Source organism: Sciurus carolinensis, chromosome 15 (assembly GCF_902686445.1).
Source record: "Sciurus carolinensis chromosome 15, mSciCar1.2, whole genome shotgun sequence".
In the NCBI taxonomy this organism is placed as follows: domain Eukaryota; kingdom Metazoa; phylum Chordata; class Mammalia; order Rodentia; family Sciuridae; genus Sciurus; species Sciurus carolinensis.
Genome location: NC_062227.1, coordinates 54,374,217 through 54,399,553, shown reverse-complemented (window position 1 = coordinate 54,399,553; position 25,337 = coordinate 54,374,217). Strand labels below are relative to the sequence as shown.

General features: G+C 51.0%; 1 protein-coding gene across 1 annotated transcript in view; it reads right to left on the bottom strand.

Moving 5' to 3' along the window:
• Ark2c (arkadia (RNF111) C-terminal like ring finger ubiquitin ligase 2C) overlaps window positions 1–25,337 on the bottom strand; it is a 61,297-nt gene that overhangs the window by 12,767 nt on the left and 23,193 nt on the right. Inside the window, exons 3-4 of the mRNA XM_047526227.1 lie at window positions 2,959–3,274; window positions 1,353–1,463 (exon numbers count right to left, since the gene is read on the bottom strand). Of these exons, the coding sequence (XP_047382183.1) occupies window positions 1,353–1,463; window positions 2,959–3,274 (427 nt within the window). The remainder of the gene's footprint in view (window positions 1–1,352; window positions 1,464–2,958; window positions 3,275–25,337) is intronic.

The window sequence follows — 25,337 nt, the reverse complement described above, 5'->3', positions numbered from 1 at the left end:
GCAATTAGATCTTCCTAATTTGAATCTGCTAATTAGAAAAAGGCTGGGTTAAGGTTGGCAGCAATGCAATCTATCTTTTCAGGGGTTGTTCAATTTAACGGAGAGTGTACCTGAGAGTGAGCAGAGGGCTGGGGACGACGGAACGTGCTCAAACGACTCTTCATGGCACCCAGATGCCTTGGCATTCAACCAATCAGAACTGCCCTTTTGACTCATTCCTAGGTGTCACGGAAGGGACTCCCAAAGCCACCCTCGACTAAGCCAGTTGCCTGACCAGATGGCTAGAAAATGACACATGGCACCTCCGTTTTTCAAAACAGTCCATTCTTTTCCATTAAGGGATTTTTTTTTTTTCACTTTTTAAAAAAATATATTTTTCACCTAAAAGTTGCAAGAAAAACAAAGAATTCCTGAATACCCTCAACCCAGATTCCCTAAATATTACCATTTTACTATTTTACTGTATTTCTGGTTCCTTCTCTCCGTATCTCTGCCTTTCTGTTTCTTTCTCTCTCTCCCTCTGTATGTGTGTGTGTGTGTGTGTGTGTGTGTGTGTGTATGCACATATATGTACATAATTACATATGTATATATACACATATATATACATTCGTATACATCCATACCCACACACCTTTGTAGAAAGAGAGACAATTTTTTAAACTGAACTATTTAGAAATACATTACAGACATGATGCCCTTTCCCTCTAAATCCTCAGCAAACTGCACATCTTTTAAAAGTACTGGAGGGTTCTAATCAGATCCAAGTTAAGATCAGCCCTCTTCTAAGCTAGAAATAGACAGTTGGGTGGGGCCCAGGATCCAAAACCAAACAACCCTGTATCCCAGGACCACAAAGACCTCTGGGTCAAGTGCCGGAGATGGTGGGAGACTTCACAGGGGCCCTCTGCCTTGAGACTCAGCTAAACTAAAACTCTCCACCTCTCTCTCCACCCTTACCTCCGAGGTGACCAGCTACCTCCATCCCTCAACATCACCCCCTCCAGGAAGCCTTTCCTGACCACCTCAGCTCCTTGGAACCGTCCTTCCTGTTTTTCACCCAGGGATCACTGGGTCATAGCTCCACTGAACTTGGGAAATGTTTTGCATCCCTGTCTCTCCATCCCCTGCAGGACCATGAATACTAGGCCCCAGGCTGGACACTGGTGGTGCCCAGTTACATCTGAGCTAATTGTTGGAACCAGGCCCAGGTGAAGCCATCTGGCCATGGAGAGGCTGGGGATGGAGCACAAGCCTTCCTGCATCATTCAAAGTGAAGGAAAACAGAAGCTCCATGGATCTGGCAAGACCCGCCTGCCTTCCTCCCTCCCCCAGGGACCCCAGAGACTCACCAGTCAGTGCCCTCAGCCAAATACCTGGGCTGAGGCGTCTGCAGTTGGTGGCCGAAGTCGAAGCTGGGGTGGAGGCGGTGGGGGTGGACGGACACACGCTCCTGACTCCGCCTACATGGAAAAGAAGGGGGTCCCAAGGTGTCAGGGGCTGCCTAGGTCAGCGCAGCTCCTAGGAGGGCAGTGGGCTCCACCCTCTCCTCAACCTCCAAGGAAGCGTCCCAGAGGCTCAGGGGTTGGTGACTCCAACATTCCAGCTGTCTCCAGGCTACCTACTAAATTGACATCTCTCTCTAGATGTGTCTGCAGCAGACCACCTGGCCCCTCTCAAATTGTCACCTCCTCTGCCCTTCTGTTGCTCCTGCTCTGCCCCTAATGGGCCATCTTCAAGACATACAGACCCCCACCCCCGCAGGCTCTCTCCCCCACTCCTTGAACCCCTCAGTTCCCATTGTTCTTCTTCTCTTCATCTTCTCCATACTCTGCCCAGTATTCACAGCCCAGGTCAAAGCCTACCTCCACCAGGAAGGCTTTCCAGAACACCCCAGATCATGGTGACCTCTCCCCTCTGACCCCTTCAACACTTACCTACTGTCCCAGGCACCCCAACTCCTTCGGCCACAGAAGCTTAGGGCCTTAGACATCATGCAATCCTATGGTTCTTAAAGTGCCCAAGCACCCTTGGGGATCCCTGAAACCCTTCCAGTTGTTCGAGAGCTCAAAACAATGTTCCTAATAAGACTATGATATTATTTGCCTTTTCATCCTCATTTTCTCACAGATGAACATCAGGATTTCCCAGAAACTTTGTGACACGTGTTTCTGCAAGATTTAGTGCAGAAGTAGACGTAAAGACACAATTATCTTCTATTAAGCTGCACATTAAAGAGATTTGCCAATATCTTTTTAAAAAGTCATTTCTAATCCATCTGTAGTCATTTTTCATAAAAATACTTCACTGCTTTAACATAAGTTTGCTATTGTTATTTTTAAATGAGTTCTTAAATATGTTTTAAATTTCTAATATGGGAACATCAATGTTCTAATCCACATAAACAGAAGTTCTTTAAAGTCATCAATGTTTATGAGTGTAAAACAAGGTCGGAGACCCAAAATTTTGAGAACCACTGTGTTAATCTAATTCTTTTTCTTGACAATTGAGGGTCAGAGAGATAAGGTGACTTGCCCAGGTCCCCATAGCTACTTCCGACCTGTGTGATTCGCACTAATTTTCCTCTCCGTTTGTTTCATAGTATATATCTGGACTCTGACTAGACCATCGCCTTTGAAGGCAGAGCTGATTCTTGCGTGTTAGAATTAGGTGGCATGAGACTAAGGGGACCTACACAACGACAAAAAGTTCACTGTGAGCATCATGGACCGCCAGTTACCCATCTCCTGACCCTGCACCTGGATGATGTGACAGGGACACATTCTAGGGTTAGAGTAGCGCTCACTGCCTGAAGTGAATGTCACCAACTGAGGCAAAAGGTACCTCCTGCACAGCCGCTTGGTGGAGCTCCGCCGGCAGAAGCCAGGTGTCCTCGCCTCCGGCCCCGCCCTCTCCCCGCCCCTCCAACCGGCCCCGCCCCCTCTCCAGGCAGCCCACCTTGGGTGGGAGACGAGCCTGCGGTGCTGGGCTTCCAGGAGCTGCTGCTGCAGGAGGTATTGCTGGTGCAGGGCCTGAGGTAGGAAGGAGGGACCTGTGACGTCCTGGAACTGCAGGGTGGGCAGCGGGGTCAGCGACTGGTGTAGGGCGCCGCTGTGCTGGTGGGCCGGGGCCATGTGGGCGCTGAGGCCCGGCTGCGACTGCACGGGGTGGGCCAGCGGGAAGTCGGGGGCGAGCTGCTGCGGCTGCGGAGGGCCCAGATGGAAGTGGCGGCAGGAGGTAGCGTGAGGATGCTGAGACCTTTGAAAGGGGGCACCTGGGGAGGCAAGGACAGAGAAGTCTCCGTGAAGACCCGCAGCGGGACGCGCATGTCAGGGGCAGCCTGGAGCTGAAACTCGAGACCGTGAGAACACAGCAATCCCATCACTTTTACAAAAAATGGTCATCTTTAATGCTGTCAAGTGAAGGCTCTGCGTGTTGTGCTGGAGAGGGGAAGAATGTGTACTTAAATAAATAGGTAGGCATCCTACTTACAAATAACACACTTGTTAAAGCCTAACTGCAGTTTGGCTTTCTGGAATTAGACTCTTCCCATGCACTCTCATTGACTGAACCTTTTTAAATAGATGCTACCTAGAAAAAATTTAGGGCAGTCTAGCCAAGCTCTGAACTTCACTGAAGCCTTGGCTAGCCAAGACCCAACCAAGAGGAAGTCCTAATTTCCAGAGAGGAAACAACCAGAAACTGCTTTGCATGCAGTTTTAAAGGAGGGGAGGGGGGAACTCACACAAAATAATTGTTTTATTTAAATAATTATCAATTTATTACAGCATTGTAATTTACTTAAAGATAAACATTCCCAGGTATAGGCTGGGCTCAAGCAACATTTAATTCAGGCTCTAGTACTTTTCTAAATAAAATTGAATTTGATGACAGGAAGGCCTTACCAATGCTCCATGAGCAAAAGTCCAGATTTGGGCCCTGGAGGAGACCTTTAAATAAGGTAAAGATGTAGACCCAGTACCGAAGGAAGGTTTGCAAAGGACTTCCTGCCAAACCCGGCAGATTCAATACGTCCCTGCCCTTTCCCAAACCCTACTAAGATGAGAGCCAAGAAATAAGGAGAAGATAAACAAAAAAGGACAGAGATACCAGGAGGGGTGACCTCAAGCAAGCAAGAGTTGTCAACAGGTTTTTGAAAGATATAAATCAATTAGAGGAATTAGCAGAACCGAGAAATCAGAAACCAAGCACCTACCAAAGGAGCAGTCAACAAGAAGTGGACAAGGCTTGCCACATGAAGCTGGAGGGGTCAGGAACTGGAGGCAGTGGCTACTTTGCAAGTCAGGAGAGAAGGTCAAGTTAAGAAGAGGAAGACTAACAATCAGCCTGTCTAGAGGGCAGTTACTCGGTTACGCATGGGGCTTCTACCCTTTCCCTACCCTTTTCCATTCAGGGCAGTGACTACCCCTCCCACAAAGTCCCCAGTGGTGACACAGCACCAGAGGCCAGGGGTACAGTACCATGTGAAACAGGATTAAGTGAAAGTCTGTACATGAAACTTTGGGACTCCCTACCTGCTTCTGTCCCTTGGTTCCAAAAACCCTGTCATGAGGCACGTGGCCCTTCCCTGCACCCTACCCACACACCCTGGGCTGGACACTGGAGGATGCTTCTCTAAAGAAAACCAATGGTCCCAGAAAGCTGGACAGGTACTTCTGGTTGGAAGCACCTCAGTAAATGGCTAGGTCCAACTGGTCACTCTGTAATGAAGCCCATTAGTTGAAAAGTCTTTTGTCACACACTGATTTCGGGAGGGCTTTTAGGGAGCTCTTTGACATGATCAGACAGCCCAAAGTTGACCAGTTTCCAGGAAAATTACAAAGGAGAGAGAGAGATCATACCAAATTTAAAAAGAAAAGAAGAAAAAGAAGTCAGAGGAGCAGAGATAATGAAAGGACTAGAAGGAAAAATAATTTCAAAACACTATAATTAATACCCTCTGAGAAATAAGATGTTGGATCCAGGAAGCTCTTTTAAAAGGAGCAATGAGAACACAAGAAAGAGAACTCTTAGAAATCAAAAACACACAAGGTGAAATGTGAAGTTGAACAGCAGGGTTAGAGATGAAGTCAGGGACATCGCCCAAGAAGCAGAACAAGACAAGGTTGGGCAGAAGACTTCTTCCACATTTCCTCAGTAAGAGAGAAAGAACATAAGAAACACTGAAGAGGAAATTGTGAAAAGATTACAAAAACTACTTCCCAGAACTGAAGGTCTGTTGCTAGATAGGAAAGATCCTCTGAGTACCCAGCAGAAGAGATGAGGGCAAGAACCTCAGACCACGGCATGAAATGTTCAAACAGGGCAAAGAGATGATCTTCTAGCACCTTCCAGAGAGAAAGCAGACAGATCCCATGCAAAGGATCAGAAATCAGAATATCATGGAATTTTTCAAACACAACACTGAAAGCTCAAAAACTATAGAGGAACAACCTCCTGAGGGGTGGGTGAAAATGATTTTTAACCTAGAATTCTGTGTCCAGCCAAACCATTAATGGAGGTGAGAAAAGAATAAAGCTATTTAAAAAATTAACCTTCTTATTATCCTTTCTCAAAGAGGTACTGACACAAACCAAAAAATAAGAGTAATAAAATAGGGGGCTGCACCCCAAAGAGGTGGGGTATTCCCAAGCTGTGCAAGGGCTCCTTATGGAGATGGTTGTCCCAAAATGGTATTTGGAGGCAAGTGGGAATGAAAACAATAGGATTGCTAATAAATCTGGCTACAAGAAAATAATGTTTGAAGGAATTTTACATGTTGGTTGAGAATTTGGTCAGAATTTATAAAAATAACAAAGCAACCAAAAAAAAAAAAAAAAAAAAAGGTAATGATTGCCTCCAGGAAAAGAAGTTGCACAATAAAGTGCAATTATTCTGCACCACTTGGCTCAGCAGTAAGCAATATTTATGTATTAACAAATAAAACTGTGCTAGAACAGAAAAGGATACTTGTTCCATAATATGAAGAATGTAGACAATGTTCGAAACTGAAAAAAATCAACAAATTGCATCCAAGTATTTATTTCATATTTTATTTAATACTTTATGTCTTTCAGGAAGTAAATGCCTGAAGAGTTGGAAGTGCTGACCTGGAGGATGTTTGACTGACAAACTCAGACAGAGTTTGACTGAGGGGAGGGCAGAGGCCCTCAATAGTTGTTTTACTTAACGTCTTGTATCAGTCCATCAAGTTTGGAAATGATGTGTATGTCATTGATAGACTTAAAAAAAGAATACCACCAGGTACATGGTGCACACCTGTAATCCCAGCAACTCAGGAGGCTGAGGCAGGAGGATCATGAGTTCAAAGCCAGCCTCAGCAACTTAGTGAAGCCCTCAGCAACTCAGTGAGACCCTGTCTCTAAAAAGGGCTGGAGATGTGGCTTACATCCTGGGTTCAATCCCCAGTACAAAAACAAACAACAAATAACAAGAAAACCCTACTTATTTGTTAGAAGAAATGAGAAGAAAAACTTTCTGCTTGTCTCCAAGTGAGCCAGAACTATCTAGAACCTTAATTCCCACAAGTGTTCCATGTAAGTAGGGTCCAGGACCTTTCTGCCTTACAAATTCTGGCTTTGATGGATCCAGGCACTGGGTCCCTTGCCCCTCACCACCTCCTATCACCCATGACAATAAAAAGAGAAAAGGGTCAACAAGACAGAGGGGAAGATGGCAAGAAGTGAAAAGAAGAATTGTCGAAGATAACAGAGTGAAAGACAGATGGGATGACAAAGGAAAGAAATGGGGCAAGAAAAAAATAAAAAGGATATTGGAAAGACTAAACCAGCCCTGCTGATGGAATTATAGCATGAGCCACAGAAGTCATTAAAATTTTTTTTAAAAGTTAAAAGACATAGGTGAAGTTAATTTATGATACATAACTCAATATATCCAAAATTTTACTTTAACATGTATTTGACATAAAAAATTATTGAGATATTTCACATTTTTTTCCCATAAGTCTTTGAAGTCTGGTGTGTATTTGTTCTTCCAGGACATCTGTTGGGGCTAGTCACACTCCAACTGCCCAATAGCCACTTGTGGTTAGTGGCTTCCCTATGCAACAGCGTGGCTCAGAGGACAAAAACCAACTCCATACACAGAGCGAAGAACTTTAACCTAGTTTCTCAGCTGGCTTGTCCTCAGGTGGGGAGCCCCTCGCTTACTGGTGAGCCCCTGGTTACTGCCTAACCTGATATTAAAGTTCCATCCTTCCGCAGACTCCACCAAGCCCTCCCCCAACCCCCTACGCTGGTCAACTCAGAATTCCAGACACATCCCTGCTGAGGACCTTCTCACCAGTGCCTTCCCCATCTTTAAAGGTCTTGCACCACCTCTCAGCCCTTCCCCAAATGCCTCCCTGCCCACCAGCCCCCAGGGACACCCTCCTCCTCCCAGCTCTGTAGAACCTGCTGCCTCTCCTACCCACTGGGCACCTCACAGTGGCCACCCCCACCAGCTGCGTGGAGAGCCCTCGCCATTTCGGGATCCCCAATGCACCTGCTAGGGGTGCTCAGGAAATACCTGGGTGTATGCCTGAGGAACTGAGGTGCTGAGGCTGGATGAAGACACGTTTGAAATTGAGTAGGAAAGAGGGGCAAGTAGGCCCCAGGGGAGCCCTGGGTTTTAAGGGTGGTTTCAAGCGTGGCGTGGCATGGCAGGGATGGTCAGCATCCCCCATCTCAGGCCCTGGTGGAGCCTCTCCTGCTGCCTAGCAGCTGCCTCCCTCCTCTCCACAGCCCTCCTGCAGGGGGAGCCCCCTTTGTCCCAGGGAGCCTGCAGGTTGCTGTGGAGGCCCATATTTTAGGAGGTTTCCGCTTCCTGCAGCCTGGGCCCTCCAGTTGCACTTGGGTGGGCTGCAAAAGAAGGGTGGACAAAAGTTGCTGTGTTCCATAATATTTTGGGCAATTTTCTGCCTACAGGGGTCCTCTGACTTCCCTTCTGGGCCTCTGCATCTCTCGCCTGTCATCTCCACCCCCAGCCTCATCTTCACCCCTCAGCCTCATTCATTGTCCTGTTCAGAAGCAAACTGAAGCCAGGAGACCCCCATCCTGGGCCACAGCCCTATATCACAGAGACTGTGACAGTACCAGTTAACAACTGCTCTGTTTGGTCTCGAAGACCCAGGGAGTAAACTCAGGGGGAATACACAGGTCCGTGACAAGCAGATGACCAGTGAGGTCTACAGTGCCGACACCCCCAGGGACCTCCCCCATTGGTAGACAACCTGCAGTTCTTCCCATTGGAGTCACTATTTCAGGTTAAATAAATAATCTCCAGATGTCCCTGATTACACGATACATTTATCATATTTCCCCAAGGCCAAAATGCCACCAATTGAAAGATCCATCATGAGCTAAATAATGCCTTCAGGGAGTGGGAGGAAAGAAGGGTCTCCCGCAAACAAGTCCAAAAAAAAAGCCCAACATTAAATAAACACATCAATTGTAAGACACGAATTAGTTTCAGAAGAAAAAAAAATGTGTCTTAGGATTCTGGAAATTGATGCCTATGATTAATGCCTCCTGAGACTTGGCCAGGAGTGGTACCTTCCAGAAGGGGGGCTGGGCCTGAGCAACAGGTGCAGGCCTGAGGGGGGAAGGCCCAGGGCTGGGGCACAGCTGTGCCCAAGGAAGCCCACAGGTGTGCAGCTCACCTGATGCCCACCTGGCCCACATGGGACCCAAAACAGGTGCTCCACAAATGCCTGGGAACCGGTGGCTGCTTCGTGCCTTGTAGGCAAGGAGCTGAACAGGCTGAAGCTGGAGAAAGGGTGGCTCAGAGGACAGAAGACATCACGCAGCCTCAAAGGGGAGGGAAAGGAAAGGGTAAGGCAGAGGACTCAGGGCCCAGGGCTGGGGGCATGGTGCGGGAGACAACAGTGATGAGGTCCCAAGTCCAGGATGTTCCTTGACTTGCCTGGGACGTCCATCTTGTAAGGGACAGATGGGAGATCTGAATGCAGGTGTGTCCTGATGGCCGTGTTGAGGAGGCACAGGCAGAGCCCTGGGAGCTAGGAGGCTTGACAAGGCAGAGGTGGCAGCAGGGTGCTGTGGTCTGAAACTCAACTCCCACGTGGTCGGGTTAGGAGGAGGGGACATTTGGGAAGCAATGAGCTCTCATGAAAGGGATTGGTGTCCTTATCAAAGAGCCCAGAGAGCCAGCTGGCCCCTTCCACCATGTAGGGAAAGAGCTGGAAAGTGCCCTCTGTGAAGAAGGGGGACCTCACCAGATACCTTCCCTGCCAGTGCCTCGATCTGGGACTTCTGGATTTCGGAAGTGTGAGAAATGTCTGCTCTTCAGTAGATCCTTATTCTGTGCCTTTTGTTAGGGGCCTCCTTCTGATTGCACACACACACACACACACACACACACACACACACACACCAAGATTCATTCTACTCAGGAAGTGGCTCTTCACCCTCAAGAATCTATGACTGAGAGGCACCACCTTCAAGCCCTCAGATGAAGAGACAGATGAAGAAGTGGCTGAAGGAGGAGAGAATAGGTGGTATTGGAGGCACTACCAGGGCCCCTGACACAGGCCTGCCTGCTGCCCACCCAGGCCACCTGCCCAGGCCTCCTGGAGCCAGTGGCCTCTTGCTTGCAGGTGTCTAAAGCATAGGCCTGCCCAGAGTCCTATCTCAGGCTGGCCACCCAACCAGGGCCAGACCCCCCCTGCACACACTCCTGTAGGGGGATGGGAGACCCTGGGAGGGGAGGATGGAAACCAGACTCTCTGGGGCCTCCAGGGAGCCAGTGGCTTCCTCCTTCCCAGGCCAGTTCTCAGGGTGTCCAGTTTCCTGATGCGCCTCAGCTCATTGACCCAGTGTCGCTCCCACTCAGCACTGGGGCAGAACGGGGAGGGGGCTTGGGAGGCAGGACCATGGCAGAGGGAGGGAGAGGAAGGAATGGCATTCGGGCAGTGTAGGAGGACAGGTCAGAGGCCCAGCCGCAGGGATGGCAGGGCCAGGCCTCATCTCTGGGGCTCGGCAGTTATTCCTTTTTCAAAACCCCATGAGAGCAGCCAAGAAAACCAGTTTTTGCAAAGCAGCTCTCTGCCCACAAGAGGCTGTGAGGAAGGTGTCACCACAGAGAAGCTCTCCAAGCAGGAGAGGTGTCCATCTCAGGGCTCCATCTGAGAGGCCACGGCATCTCCCCTCGCAGTCATGGGCGACCTCTCCGGGCCTTAGTTTTGCCAGTTTGTGGCCCATGGGGTGGCACCTGATCCTGTCCCCTGCTGAAGTCTCCCAGTCAGCAGGGCCCTTCTCCTGGTTCTTAGAAAGTCAAGCAGAAGCACAGGCAGACTCTGGCAGACTGCACTCTGTGGCCACCCCAGCTCCCCACAGCTGGACCCGCTAGACCCCAGCCTTCTACCCCCAGCCACGCTGAGATGAGCACGTTAAGTGGGCAAAAAGCAGAGAGAGGCAGGAATGCCATCAACATCCTGTCCCAGATGGTCACATGGCACTGTCCTGGTTTTCTGAGCATTCTGTTCCCCTCCAAGCTCCTCCCCTGCTCCCCCCTTCCCTGTGTGACCTTCCCTCTCATCTGTCCCAGTCCCCCCCCACCCCGAGTCCTTGCCTGCCTCTGGGCCCTCGATGGCCATTCTCTGTCCCCAGCACTGCCACCCTTCCTCACAGACTCTCACCTCCCGCCCACCCTTGACTACCTAAGGTGGGTGGCAAGGCCCTGGGAGTCCCCCAAGCTCTTCCCAAACGGTGAGGCTCCCCTCTCCCTTTGACTTGTGGCATTTAGATTATGATACTTGGCATCTTGGCTGTGTGCAAATTTTATCTCCAGTGATAAGCTGGGAAGTGAGTGTTTTCAGGGTGAATACCATGAGGCAAATGTCCTTTGTTCTTCGAAGGAGCTTGGGGGATCAGAGAATGGAGGAGAGAGGGAAAGAAATCGTAAAGGGGAGGAGGGGGAAGGAAGAAGGGGGAAGGCCCATTATCTCAGAGAAGTTCAGGATTGAATCGCCAGCCGGCGGGATACACGGTTCTTCAGGGCATCTTTAGAAACGCAAGGCGAATATGACTCAGATCGTGTGACCTTCGTCCTAAGGTAGGTGGAGACTTCAAGGCTGGGAAATGAGGACTGGTTTGTCCCAAGGCTGTCCTGTAGTCCAGGCCTCCTGAGTCCCAGTACAATGTGACCCTCTCCCTGCCTGTCACAGCATCCCCTCCTCCCTGTACATGATCCTCATATATTCATACATGTCTACACATGGTCATCCCAGAAAATAATCCACACACCCAAGTGACCTCAGAACGGGATGACATGTCTTGGCCCTGGTGGTCTGGCCTCCCCTCCTCCTGCCTGAGGGAGTAACCAGAAACCGGCAAAGCCCCAGCTGCTGGCTTCCAAGGGGAACAGTCTGGAATCTCTCTGCGAGGGCTGAGCAGTGGCCATGGTGGTGAGGTTGCTTAGACTCGGTCCAGTCCACCTTGGCCAGAATCCTCAAGCCCCCCTGTGGCCTAAGATGAAGGACAAGACCAAGAACAGGCAGGGGTGAAGTGGAGTGAAGTGTAGGTTCTAGCAAGACAAATCCTGCAGCGCCTCTGGAAATCCCCACGCAGAAGGCCCCGCGCCCTGCCTCACACCGGGTCTAACTGATCAAAAGGATGGTGGAAACTTCTGGGGCACTGAAACCAATTCAGGGCACCTGGTGCTAAGAGGGACATCGATGAACCAAGCTCTGCTGATGAAGAGTGTTCTGAGGGGACTCAGGTCGTCTGGCATGGACAACAGTTGGAGAGTTGGGTGTAAGCAGGGGAGGGGGTGCTTGGCCAGGTCACGGCTGCAGTCAAAGGTGTAAGATGAATGTTTTCTTTTCTACCCAAGTTAAACCTGTGATAACACACAAACCTGTAACTTAAATTTCACAATGTATAATGGAGCCATTTTAGGTTAGGAAACCATGTGGTCAGAATGGAGCCATTTTTAAATTCCCCTGACAGTCATCCCATCACAACGGTGGCCCTTTCCCCATGCCCTCCCCGATTTTAAAGTAGCTAACGGTGCAGATTATAACCCCAGCCTCCTCCTATCAGAGCAGGGAGTTCCAGCAGGAATAAAAGCAGGCGATCTGCCCTCCCAGGGGTGCGTGCTGGCTGGACTCCCTTTGGGGCACGCCCTTCTGCAGAAGTACAGTTTTGCCTTGCTGACCCACTTCCGAGCACGTGTCTGATTTCTTGCTGCACCTCGGAATTTCTGACAGAGACAAAGCTCTTTCTAATAGGCAGATTTGAGTCCATATGAAGAGGACATTTTTCAGAAGGTGTCTGTCCCCCAGAGTTCCTCATCCTTGCAAATGCCCACGCAGAGGTCAACTAACTGTCCCGCAGATAAGTGCGAGCGGCAGCAGGAAAAAGACCCTCCACGAGGCGAAGCAAACTCCCTGAAACCTCTCCTCCCAGTCTCCTCTCTTTGCACAGGGTGGGCTGATCATGGTTTAACTTGCCAACGGGTCAGACCCCATCTGGGATGGCCGGGAGAGGCAGGGAGGAGGTGACAGCAAGAAAACAAGCCTGGGGTCCTCGGGGACCTGGAACCTGAGCCAGGGTGCAAGGAGGAGAGGCAAGCCCCATGAGGCTGGTGTCCTCAGCCCGGCTTCACGCTCTCCTCCCCACAACCACCGAGGAGCCTTCTCTTCCCGCCACAGGATGCAGCTCGGAACTCTGTTTCCCCAGCTCCGGGGCCCACCCTGATTTCTGCGCCTGGGAGACACTCAGCTGTGGCCCTAGGGAATACGTCCTTTGTGGTTCGTCCAGATGCAGAACATTTGGGAATGTGCCACAAGGAAGAGTGGGGAGGGCAAATGGCAGGGAATCTGAATGGCAGGACTAGGAGTCTGGGGTACATTTCGTAAGCTAATACTTGGTTATGGCCAGACAAACCAGAAATGAAGATGAAAGTGGGCACCTGCCCAGAATGCGACTTCCTAGCCCTTCTCCCGGTTTCCTTATCTCTTCCAGTTAACTCCGTTTAACCTCTTTGGTTCTGCTTCCCTCAGTCCCAGGAGGCCTATTCCCTGGCTCATCCCCTCAGGCTGCCAGATGTCTGCTTTCCTCCTTCTTCAAATTTGGTTCCCTGTCCAATGGAGGACACCTGGGGCCTAGATAGAAAGTGATAGCCCAGTGGGGTCCTTAACACCCCGGAGCAGCTTTGAGATGCTTCCCCAGGGCCAGTCTTTGATCTCTGATGAAAAGCTCATCTTCTTCCAAGGAACCCAATTCTGGCTCTCAAAACACTAAAGGGAGGATATTTTGCATCCTAAGGAAGTCTGCTTACCCGTGGTTTTGAGACAATTAAATAGCAAACTCCCAGTCAGGAGCCAGGGCTCTTATGTGGGCCAGTGGCCCCAAGATCAAGGAGCAAAGTGGGGAAGCATAGGAGGAGTAATGTTCAGAGACAGATTGTAACCAGGAGAGAAGGCCTGTGGGTCCTGGATCAGGCTTCCGGGCTGCCCATCTCAGAGGATGCCTTTCTCCATCTCAGCCAACAAGGCCTCTGCAAACCTTCCCACTGCAGACGTCAAAGGGCATTGTGGACAGCATCTACAGTCAGAAGACGGTGTGCCCCCTGAAGGCAGGTATGTATGAGTGGATGAGTGGATGGGTGCCAAGGAATCCTGAACACACCGGAAGCAGCATCTTGCCAAAATGCTTGGTAGGGTGCAAGCAGCTGCCTCAGTCCTGGAGCCACTCAAGGATTTGCACAGCAGGAGAGGAGCAAAGGCAGTTAAAGGAGTCTTGAAAAACTGCAGACAGAAAGATCGAGAACTCTGTGATAAGCACAGGGGCCAGTTGCAAGTCCTGTGTGAACCAGGGAGGCCCAGTGCATGAGCCGTCAGTGTGGGTCACAACCAGCTAACCCGGGAGACAAGAATTCAGACCCAGAACAGCAGCCCTCCTGCTGTCACTGGTGGCCAAGGACAGAGGGCCAGCACTGGGGGATGCACTGGGCACCTTTGTAAACCATGTGCTCATCCTCTTAGATCGAGAATTCAGATCTTCTCCTGTCATCGAATTCTTGATAGAAACCCAAGTAAGTTTTTAAAAACCCTGAAACCTCAACAATTTTCAGGAAGTCCTGGGTGGCTCCTGGGCCCACCTCACTTGAGCATTGCCTGGCGTCCAGAATGGTGGAGAAAGTTCAGCTTATAGTTTCCACTGGGTCCTTCCTGTGGAGGCTGCGGGGCACGCATTGCGGGCACACTGGCCCCGTCCTGGGAACACTGTGGAACCCACAGGCAGCCACTTCTTTCCTGGACCTCCACTGCCCCCGGGAGAATTCTAATGACGCGCTCCCTGCCCTCCTCTGCTCTGGCCCCGGGACTGCTCGCTCAGAGGTGCAGTGATGCGGAAGAGCAGGGGAGCGGGGCTGGCACCTCTGCTTTTCTCAGGAGCAGATACATGTTAAGGAGAGCGTGTTGTGGAGTTCTAACGGCAGGATTTCAGGCTGCAGGCTGAGTGGAGCAGTGTGGCAGCTCTTGACGTCCCCGTGCCCCTGAAGCCAGACCACGTCAGCAGCTGGGTCTCTGCACGCTTTCAGAGGAAGCTCGATTCCCAGCCACTACTGCTCCTGGGAACCTGCCCCATCTAGGCCTCCAGTGTGTGTGTGTGTGTGTGTGTGTGTGTGTGTGTGTGTATGGGGGAGGAGAGGGAGAGAGAGAGAGACAGACATAGAGACAGAGAAGGATGTGAGGGAGGATGTGGGTGGGAATAAATGAGGGAGGAGAAAGTGGAGGTTGTGAAAGGGAACAGGAAAAAGATAGAAAAAGAAAGAGGAGGGAGGCAGAGGATGGCTGGGTGAGGTAGGCCCATTTCAGTCACCTCAAGAGACTCCATCAGCCCCTTGGCTGCCCTGGTTTGGCCTGTGACTGTCCCTCTCCAGGCAGGCAAGGTCCAGGGGTGCCCTTGTTCCCTCTGCTCATCACTTAGAATCTATGTAGTTATTTCAGGCCAGCATCCCCTCAACCAGGTCACCCCAGCAGGATCCAGAGGCCCCTCAGGCCTAGACCGTGCCCAGTCCTGAGGAGGAGAGCCCCAGGCAAGCCCTCAGGCAAGCCAATGGGGCATGTGGATCCCTGTCTCTGCGCTTCCACTTTCTGATCTACAAAATGAGCAAGTGGCATCTCACCCGCCCAGGTGGCAGGGTGGATAGAGTGAAGTGCCACCTATAAAAGTGACTCCCAAAGTGAGACACATGTCTCCTCCACTGGCTCACTGCCTTCCTGGACTGGAGACCCTCCTGAATGCTGAGAGCAGCTGCTCCTCCTGGGTCCTTGCTCTTGGTCTTCCCAGCCCCAGCACGGCTTGGTGTGAAACAACAGGCAGGGGAGAGGGGCCAGGCCACCGGTCATCGGTCACCCAAGGGAACCTGCCTACCCCTAGGGCCAACCAGAGACACTGGAGGGAGGATGCAGTAATAGCATTCCCACCAGAGCCAACTCCCTGCGGGAGGGAGTCAGCTCCTCTCCCTTCTTCACAGCTCACATGTGCAGGAAAGGGTGACAGATCAAATCCCTGCTGTTCAGAGGCTGAGCTCGCAAGGCTTCCTGTCTGTTCAGAGAGAAGGGAAAACATGGAGAAGCCCAAGGAGGTGGCAAGGCTGCGAGAGACAGACCACACCTAACCCCGTCCCAGTTTTGCCCCGGTGGCCTGGAGGAACCCAGCCAGACACCTGCTCTTTCTGGGTCTCAGACTCTCCTGCCACATCATTGCATTTGATTCGGAATCTGACTTATTCATTCACCAAAGATTTATTGCAAGACTACTGTGTGCCAGGAATTGTCCTAGGGGCACAAGGAGGTAGCCTTGAATAAAAGAGTCCAAGACCCCGGGCCCTGTGAAGCTGTGGTTCAGGTGGTCACCACGTGTGAAATGTAGCTGATCCAAATTGATGAGCACCAGACTTCAGCGACTTAGTACAAAATATGTTAAATAAAACACTTAAAATTAATTGTGTGTTGAAATGAAAATATTTCTAACATACAGGATTAATGTATATCATAAAGGTAAATTTCACCTATCTTTTTTTGCTTTTTTAAATGTGGGCTGCTAGAAAATTTTTAATGACATATGTCTTACATAATACTTTTATTAGACCACACTGACCTAGATAATAAATGGACATATAAGAAGACATGTCATTTATTGATGGTAGTGAGAGAGTTATGGAGAAAACAGAAGTGGAGAAGGATTGGGGTGGGGAAGTAGTTCCACTGAAAATAAGATGGCCAGGAGAGGCTTCACTGAGGTGACTTTTGCACAAAAAGCTAAAGGAGGTAGCTTTATGAACTGTACATGTGAGGCCCTGTGGGGAGAGGAAGTCTGCCATTTTGAGGAACCCTAATGGACTTGTGTGTTAAGAGATTGGTGAGTTGGACTTTGGTGTTGGAAGAACAGATGATGTAAAATCTTGCTGGTCCTTGTAGATGTTGACTCTTACTCTGAGTAAGAAAAGGAGTAAAAAAGTGATAAGATTTGACTCTCTTTGGCTGCTGTGTTTAGAATTGGCTGCAGAAGACAAAGGAAAGAAAGTGCAACCAGGAAAGAGACAATGGTTTCTTAGATCAGGGTGATAAGGCCAGGGAAAGGGAAAGAAATGGTCACATCCCAAATGCATTTCATTTCAAGGGTGGAGGTGACCAAATTTCTCATGGATTGGATACGGAACATGAGAGAAAGAGGACAAAGAGGACTTTAGATCTTTCATCCTGAGCAACTACAAGAACGGTATAGTTGGTAGTTTGCAAAACTGAGCACTCCCAAATGCTCATCCATCACAGCTCCTCCCACCAAGAGGTGGAGTCTAGGTCCCCACCCCTGGAATCTGGGCTAGGCCCTGTGACTGACTTTGGCCAGTAGAATATAGAAGTGTCCTCATGCAGGTTCTGAGACTAGGACCTGAGAGACCTCCCAGTTCCTATTCTCTCTCCCAGTCCCCACTCTCTCTCCCAGTCCCCTGCCTCCATAGGTACAAGCCTGGGCTAATGTGCTGGAGGATGAGAGGCCATGAAAAACAGAGAGAGACTGTCCCAGCTCCCTGAAATCCAGTGAGCCATCCCAGCTAAACCTAACCCAACTGACCAACCACAGAATTGTGAGCTGGGGTAAACGGTGGTTGTTTCGGGGCCATGTTTTGGAGTGGTAGTTATATAGAAAAAGCCAGCTGTTGCAGATGGTGCTACCGTAAAGTGAGACTCACTTTTGAGTTATGCTCTGATCGATTTGCATGTGAGTGTAAATGCTCAGAGAGAAAACTCCTTATTTTCTCTCCCAATGACACCCAGCACACCCTCAGGACATGGCTGGATACAGTCTGGGTGCTAGATGGACAGATGGTGGGTCGATGGACGGATGGATGAATGGGTGGAAGGTGGATAGATTGGTGGTTTATTAATTGGTCCCTGGGTCACCCTCTCCTGACAAAGCCTGAAGAGCTCTAACTGCCCACCCCCTCTGCTCACTGTCCCTCAAGAGTTTGCAGAATCAAGTGTGTGAACCTTGATTTCCTAAGAGCTTTCACCAGCAGGAGCAACAGAGAATTGAAACCCACAGATCTGTGTATTTCCTTGAACACCGAAGCAGTGATTTTTAGCTTCATTTTTGACCTCCCACACCCAGGCTTTTTCCAGATGTGCTGGCAGATAGACAAGTCAATTGTTTTGAGTCGCTCTTCCTCTCCACCCCCATGACGTGTTAATGAGCAGTGAGGATGCCAGCAGCAAAGTCAGCAAGGCTGAGGCCGGCCCAGCGCGGGCAGCCAGCTGGTGCAGCACTGGCTGTCCTAACCCCGCCATCCTGGGCTGGCTTCCGTTTCCACTGTTTCCGGCTTCCCTGACCAGCTGTCGCCTGATCCTGGTGCTCCAGCTTCCTTGTAAGCTCTACTGTGGTCCCTCTGTGATGGCCCCGGAAAGGCAGTGGATCACTTCACCTCTTAAGGAGCTTCTCCCAAACTCTGTCCCAAGACCATTCTGTGCAGTGAATTGTGAAGAAAATCCCATATTAGAGATGAAGAAACTGAGGCCCAGAAAGTTAGAAAGACTTGCCCAATATCACGTGGTCCAGCCTGGGGATCTGAAGCCTATTGTCCTGGTTCCTGGCCTGTCCCTTCACTGTCTGCATCATCAAAATGTGTTCGGTGGCTCCCAGAGCCAGTCACCAGTGAGACCACGGTCTGAGGTTTCAAGAGTATCCGTCAGTCTCTGGCTGAGGTCATCAGGCACTGGAAGGGCCCTCCCCCATGTCCTGATGGCTGCTACTCACGAGGTGGATTTGGCTTCTGCTCCCTCACCTGCCCCATCGTCTGGGCTTTGGCTCCAGCTGTTACCTGAAGCTAGAGATGCCCGTGAGAGAGTTGAGAATAAAGGACTCAGGGCTTAGATGAGGCCCTGGGCCCACACACCCTCCTGCAGCCTTAGGTGTGAATTCCGGCCTTCCACATGTGGTGCTACAAAGATGCCTCCTGCACCCGTCATGGCCTCTCATTCAGCATTTCCTAGTCGCAGTCCCCCTCCCTCCCTCCCCTCCCTCCCAAACAGTGCCCTAAAGATCAGGATTCCACGTGCTATGTTTGCCCTTCGGGGATCTGAGAGCTGGATGTGTGTGCGAGTGTGCATGTGTGCAAGGTGTGCGAGTATGCTGTTATGTGCACGTTGTGTGTACACATATAGTATATGTACGTGTGTGTTAATTAGTGTAGTGCTTGTGCAAGTGTGTGAACATATACATGTGCCAGTGTGAGTGTGTGTGAACAAGGGCAGCCATGGTCTTGAATATCCACCTGCCCCGTGGCGTGCTGGGGTTTGTCAGGCCTGCCTATTGGCAGTGCCTACAGGATCCTGGTTTTCCAGACCAATTATTTTCTTATTAAATAACTGCTGTCTGCCAACATAATATAGTAGGAGGAAAGTGTTAAAAGAAACAAAGGGCTGTGTCTGCTTGGAAAGTCAGACAAGTGACATTACTCACCCACTACGTGACCTTAGGCAAGTACCTAGCCTCTCTGAACCTCAGCTTCCAGATATGCAAAATATACATGAGGATGTCGCCTCCAGGATTGCCATGGATTTGGATGAGATGTGGTGGGGTAAGTGCTTTGAAAATTATAGAGCCTTATACCAGTGAGGAGTGAGGCCTGGTGTTATGGATACTGCCACAAACAAATGGAGGAACCAGAGAAGGCTGCACTAGCTTGAATCAAGTTGTGTGGTTTAGGTTACAGTGTGTGCACAGCAAAACTAAATATGTAGATGATTTCTGGAAGGATGCATGAGGCCTGACAACAGTGCTTCCTCATGAGGAGAGAAGTCAGGCAGCTGGGGCTGCCTATCCTGCTCTCTCATCTGCCCATCCATCATCTTCCTGCCCATCTGTCCTCTACCATCTCTCTGTCCATCCCCATCTATGACCATCTATTTATAAATCCTTTTGTCCTGTATGGATTTTGTCTCACATGTGTCTATGATGTTTTTAAAATACACTGAGTATTTTTAAAGAAAAATAATTTTCAAAGAGCAAGCTCAGCAGAGTGGGGAATGTGGGGCTACTCCACCACCCCCACCTGCTCCCGGGGGGCCCAAGGCTCCCACAGCTCCCCATTCCTCTCCTGACCTGCAGCTGTCCTTCTGCCCCAGGTAAGAGAAAAGTTAATGGAGACTAAAGAAAAGCAAGGCCACACTGTCCCATGTCCCAGGTCACGGCCAACAATACAGAGCCAGGCTTTTGGATCTGCTATAAAGGACCCAGCACTATAGTGCCAAGAAGGGCCTAGGAACTAACAGGAAAACTGGAGGGCCACCACTGCACATGAGTGCAGACTCAGCATGTGACAGCATAGAGGAGGACGGGGAGGGTCTTCCCAGGGTCCCCGGGAGGTCACCACATGGTCCAGATGGGGCTGGGCTTATATAACGCTCTTTATAAAACTTGAGACTTAGTCCCCTTGGAACAGGTCGGGGCAGCCAGGCTCACTCTAATTCTTGAGAGAGAAACGGTCCCAGCAGGGTCCCTAGTTTGCACACAATTCTGAGAACTGAATCTAAGTTCTGTCACCCAAAGTAACAGAGTCTGGTCCCCATGCTGAGCAGGAGACTCCTGGAGCACCTGCCATTTCCGAGATGGGCTGAGTCGTGTGAGGTCAAAACACCCCTTGTTCTCTACATCCCAAAGCCTTGGGACCTTGGGAGGGTCTTGGTCAGGGAGAGGGGGGACCTGCCAGTGAGCTTGGCGAAGGGCTCCCTTTGGGACTTCTGTGTCCTCTGTAACAGAATGCTGCGGCACCTGGCTGCAGGTGCGCCGTCTGGATCACGGAAGGCCAGCACTCCATGCTGGCTGTGAACGGCACTGTCGTGTCTGTGACAGCTCCTGTCCAGAGCGGCCTGTTCTTCTTCAAGTGGGGAGGGTGGGCAAGTCGGGACCACCCGGAATCGCCCTTCCTGTCTGCCCCACATCTCCTGGGAGGGAGCGTCTCCCAGCCAGCTACCGGATGGGAGCCGGGGAGAGGAGCTAGGAGGATGCAGACAACGGAGCAGCTCGTCAGCAGCCTGACAGAATGTCAGCCCCCCTGGAGCCCTCTCCACCTCCCTGGGCAGCGTGCAAGATGGGTCTCAGCTCCCAGCAGGAAGTGTGACAGGAAGGTGGCTGCTCTCTGCTCTGTCTTCAGAACTTGACAGGCAGCTGTGAGCTGCTACCAAGAGTCAGACAGAAGCAGGCAGGCAGGGACACATTTGCCTGCAGGCTTAGGGGTGAGCCTCTGGGGCTGCCAGGCGACCGAGAGACCAGGGCTGTGGGCTTGCCTCCAGCCAGCCAGGCAGCAAGCCCAAATCAGGATATGTTGCCTGACCCCGTGGCCCCAGTAGTCTACCCTTCCCCAAACCAGGGCATGTGGTCTTGACAGGATTCATGGGCAGTTGCCCAATTTGAGATCTGCCTTTGAAGGATGGAGATGGGCGAACTTCCTCTCGGGGGGCAGGGGCTGTTTGATTCCCAGGACTCAGAGATGAGCTGGCCTTTCCTGCTGAGCCCAGCTCTGCACTTGGAGAGAGAGGGCGTTTAAAAATAGCCCCAGTTGACTTGAATACCTCTGCTCCTTGCCTGCTGCAAGTCAGATCCAATTACTCTGCTGACAAGAGGCTTTTAGCCCAGGAGCCTGGATCATCGATGCCACTCCAGGGAGCCGAGCCCCAAGCACCCCAACCCCTCCTGCTCCCACTAGGCTTCCAAGGGTCCAGAAGAAAGGGACCAAGGAGATGTAAAGATCTTCTGCACATGACCCAGTACCAGGCGGTAATTCCTGCAGGTCCAGCTCCTTGATCCAGTCTGGTTTCCTTGGTCCACCCCCTTTGTCGGTATTAGGTGAACAACCCCAAGTACTTGACCCAGGCCTGAGATTCCACCAGGAGAGCCTCACACCTTTGCAGTGTGAAGTCTTTCTCAAGGTCCCCACTAAGGTCCAGTGCCCCTCCTCGGGGTGGGTTCCTGATCATAAGTAGGGACACAAAGCTAGCACAATAGAATGTCATCTCCATGAGGCAGCCTCAGCTATCCAGCTCACGGCTGGCACGTAGTAGGAGCTAACCAAATAAACTGAAATGACTCCACCCGTGGTAAAGGGCACTTGGCAGGAAAGTACAAGGCTCTATGCATCCCCCTCTCGACTGCAGCGGTGAAAGACAAGCTGACTGCGAAGCACTTGTCCTGTTCACCATGGTCACATACCGGGGCTCACCAACAGAGGCCAACCAAGGGCAAGACCCCTAGGAAATCCGCCTCTTTCCTCCTGCAGCCAATGCCACTGGAGAGTAGCTATCATTCAGCAAACTCACCCAACCAAAGCCACTTGCTGGCGACCCTGTGAAACCAGCAACCGACTGGAGCTGAAGCTCCCTCCTCCCAGGGTTTACCCAGCTTCTCCGCAGATCTGTCCTCTCCTTTCTACCCCGGCTCTCTCCCTTCATTAAACCCATTATCAGAGGCTCAGAGAGCAGGAACTATGAGACCCGCCAAGGGGGTGCCAGAGCCATCAGGCATGGATGACCCGCCTTGTTGTGACACTTACCACTTTCTGCTCTATGCTTTGTCACAAGAAGCTTTGTCTCCACAGTGCCCTGGGGTGGAGGCAGGGTCTCCATCACCTTCCACCCATGCACAGCCAGCGCCTGGCACACGCTGGTGCCCAAGAGACGCTCAATTCATGAAAAGGGGGCTTCGAGGGCTGTGGGCACGGCAGGGAGCCTGGGGTTACTCGCTGGCCACTTTTATGAGCCTGGGAAACTGGGGACTGATGCAGCAACCACGTCAATGACAAGAACAGAAGGGACGAGTTGCTTCCCCATTTGGGGGTCTGTTTACATTTTCTTGTGACAAATGTCCCCTTGTTTGTTGGTCATCATTGTTCACCATCCCCTTCATCTAACTCCAGGGATGATCATTAGTGGCAGATTTGAGTATTTGGGGGCATGGCTTCAGGTCACAACCAAGATCTAGGCCCTGCCAGTACCTTCCTGGGTCAAATTGCCACCAGGTCTCAGGAGCCTCACTTGGGCTCAGTAGTGGAAATCCTTTAGCTGAAGGCCCTGGGAGAACTCCACATGGCCAGTCTGCCCCTCAGTCTCACTGCTGAGGGATCCTGTCCCTCACCATAACACACACAGCTGGATGGCCTCCTCCACCGCCTCCCCTTCCTCCGCTGCCTGTGGGAAGCCACGTGTGTGTACACAGAAGCTGAATGACAGTTGCAGGCACTGGTGAGACACTGAACACCTGGACACTCTCTCTGTCTCTCCCCCTCTCCCAAGGGTTGGCTGGAGAACAGAAGAGCAAGGTTAGAGGCAGCAGCAGAGCCACGGTACTAGCAGAGGAGCAGGTAGCCAGGCCTCGCCAACCTTCTGTAACCAGAAATAGGAGCAGAGGCCAAAGCAGGGACCTAAAGTCATGTAGAGATAAGATGCAGGAAGCCATAGCCACCACGCACCACCCACCACTCCTAACTGCGAAGGAGAATGGCAAGGCCCACAGCTTAGTGGTAGGATCATAACTTGGTGCAAACTCTACAGTGAGTGACCTGGCAAGACATGGAAATCACCAACGCACAGCCCCTGCCGACTGGCGTCTTCACTGGGCATCCTAAAGACAAAGTCACACAACACTATGAAGATTGTGTACCACATGTGTACTGTGGCTGCTAAAGTACTTAAAAAAAAAAACAAAAAAAACAGACACAACCAATGTCCATGGACACGAGAATGTGCATTCAGAGACTAGTGTAATCTTGAGAAGCAAAGGCTATGAACTCCAGGATGCCTTGAAGTGAAGAAAGCAAGGGCCTTGGAGGGCCCTTCAAGGCCTCTACTCTGAATGCCCCAGATTATAAAGAGCTTCAGACCCAAAGGGAGGAACGAGCAGCAGAAAGCTGCCCTCCGCTACCCAGAGAAATCGACTCCTGGTGTAGCAGTCCCTCTGTGGAACCAGTGTCCACCCTGCTCAGAAGAAGCCAGGGGTCCACAGCCTCTTGAAGCCTCTGCCTCCTGATGGTTGGTCACCCGAGTCAGATGATTCTTCACCTGTCAAGTCCAGATTCTCAGTGTCAAATCTTTGCTCCCTTTCCTCCTGCTCTGCTCCTTGATGAAACTAAGGAGGAGGCTGCCGCCACCCTTTACCTGCAGATGTGGCAAACCTCAAGGGAGCCTCTGACCCCTGCCTTGCCCCTTTCTCAGATCCTGTCTGTCAAACAGAACTTACTCATTCTTGACCCCGGTGTCTGCTCCCCAGGACAGCATCCTGTCCTGGTCAAGGGAGGCCATATCAGCGTTCCCCTTTTTCCTCCTTAACCCTTAAGTAAAAAATATCCTGCAGACTATCTTTTCTTTTTTCTTCTATTTTTTTTTTTTTCAATCCTGGTGATGGAACCCAGGTCTCACACATGCTAGACAAGTGCTCCTTCAAGAACCACAGCCACCCCTGACCAGTCTTTCTTTTGAGCATCGGCGTTCTTTTCCTCAGTCTTAAGGCTTTAGTCATGTGTGTGTTGCACCCACTGCACGCCGGGCACCATTTTGTTCTTCGTATATATTAATTTGCTTAATCCTTAGAACTCTGTGGTCTAGCTATTGTTATTGTCCCTGCTTAGCCGACAAGGAGACCAAGGTACAGAGAGGTCAAGTAACTTAACATGGACAAACTTTCAGAAGAAAATGGCCCTGTGGACAGCTAGGCAGGGAATGGGGAGCTAAGACTTGGAGCAAAGCCCACAGTTTGCAGAAAAGCCCGAGCAGTGACTCATGAGACAGATAAACAGCACCAGCAAACCTTTACACCCATCTCATACTATCGCAGCGCACGCTCTTTTGACACCTGCTCACTCACAGCCATCTGTTCCCAGAAGAGACCACAGACAAACTGATCCAACAGCATTTCCACCCATGCTGGAATGTTCTAGAGAAACTTCTGATGGGTCCAGTCATCTCGCCATCTACAAACTCTGACCAAGATGCATAGAAGCTGAAGTTAATGAACTCCAGCCTCCAAACTGCTTTGTTTTGGTGCCAGGGATTGAACCCAGGAATGCTTAACCACTGAGCCACATCCCCAGCCCTTTTTTATATTTTATTTAGGAGCAGGGTCTCACTGAGTTGCTTAGGGTCTTGCTGAGACTGACTTTGAACTCGCAATCCTCCTGCCTCAGGGATTACAGGTGTGCACCACTGAGCCCAGCTAGCCCCCAAACTCTGTAAGTTCCTCTCCTTGAACACCCCATTTGAGCTGCCCCACTTCCCCTGATGTGCGCTCCGCCTCACAGCAAAGCCCAAGATACCTCACTCTGACTACAGGAGTGTTTCTGACAGCCTCCGTTCATGCACCTTAACGGACAGACCTGGAAAGTGAATCTTGGAAGTCCAGCTCTGTGCTGAGCACGTGACCTCTGTGGACTCTCTACTGCTTCCACACTGTCATCGTGAGTGATGCACCAAGCCGGCAGCAGGCAGATGAGCCTGAGGCCAGTTGAGCCTGAGGCCTGCTCTGGCTCTGTGTAGGCGGGAGGCAGGGCCAGGGGATGGCAGACAGGGCCTGCCGCCAGGCAATGCCCTCATGGTCTGGGTGTTTCCGAAAGCAGACCTAGGACTCCTCTTGCTCACACTCCCCTGAATGGCAGCCTCAGTCACAGCACCCTGTCAGCTGACTAAGGTCACACCTGTAGCCAGACCACTGCGCTGCCAAACTGAGCGACTTCCCAGCTCCAGATGTTCTGGCACTTTCCCACCTCCAAATCTCTCTCCAGCCTCTCTCCCCAGCCCATTGGGC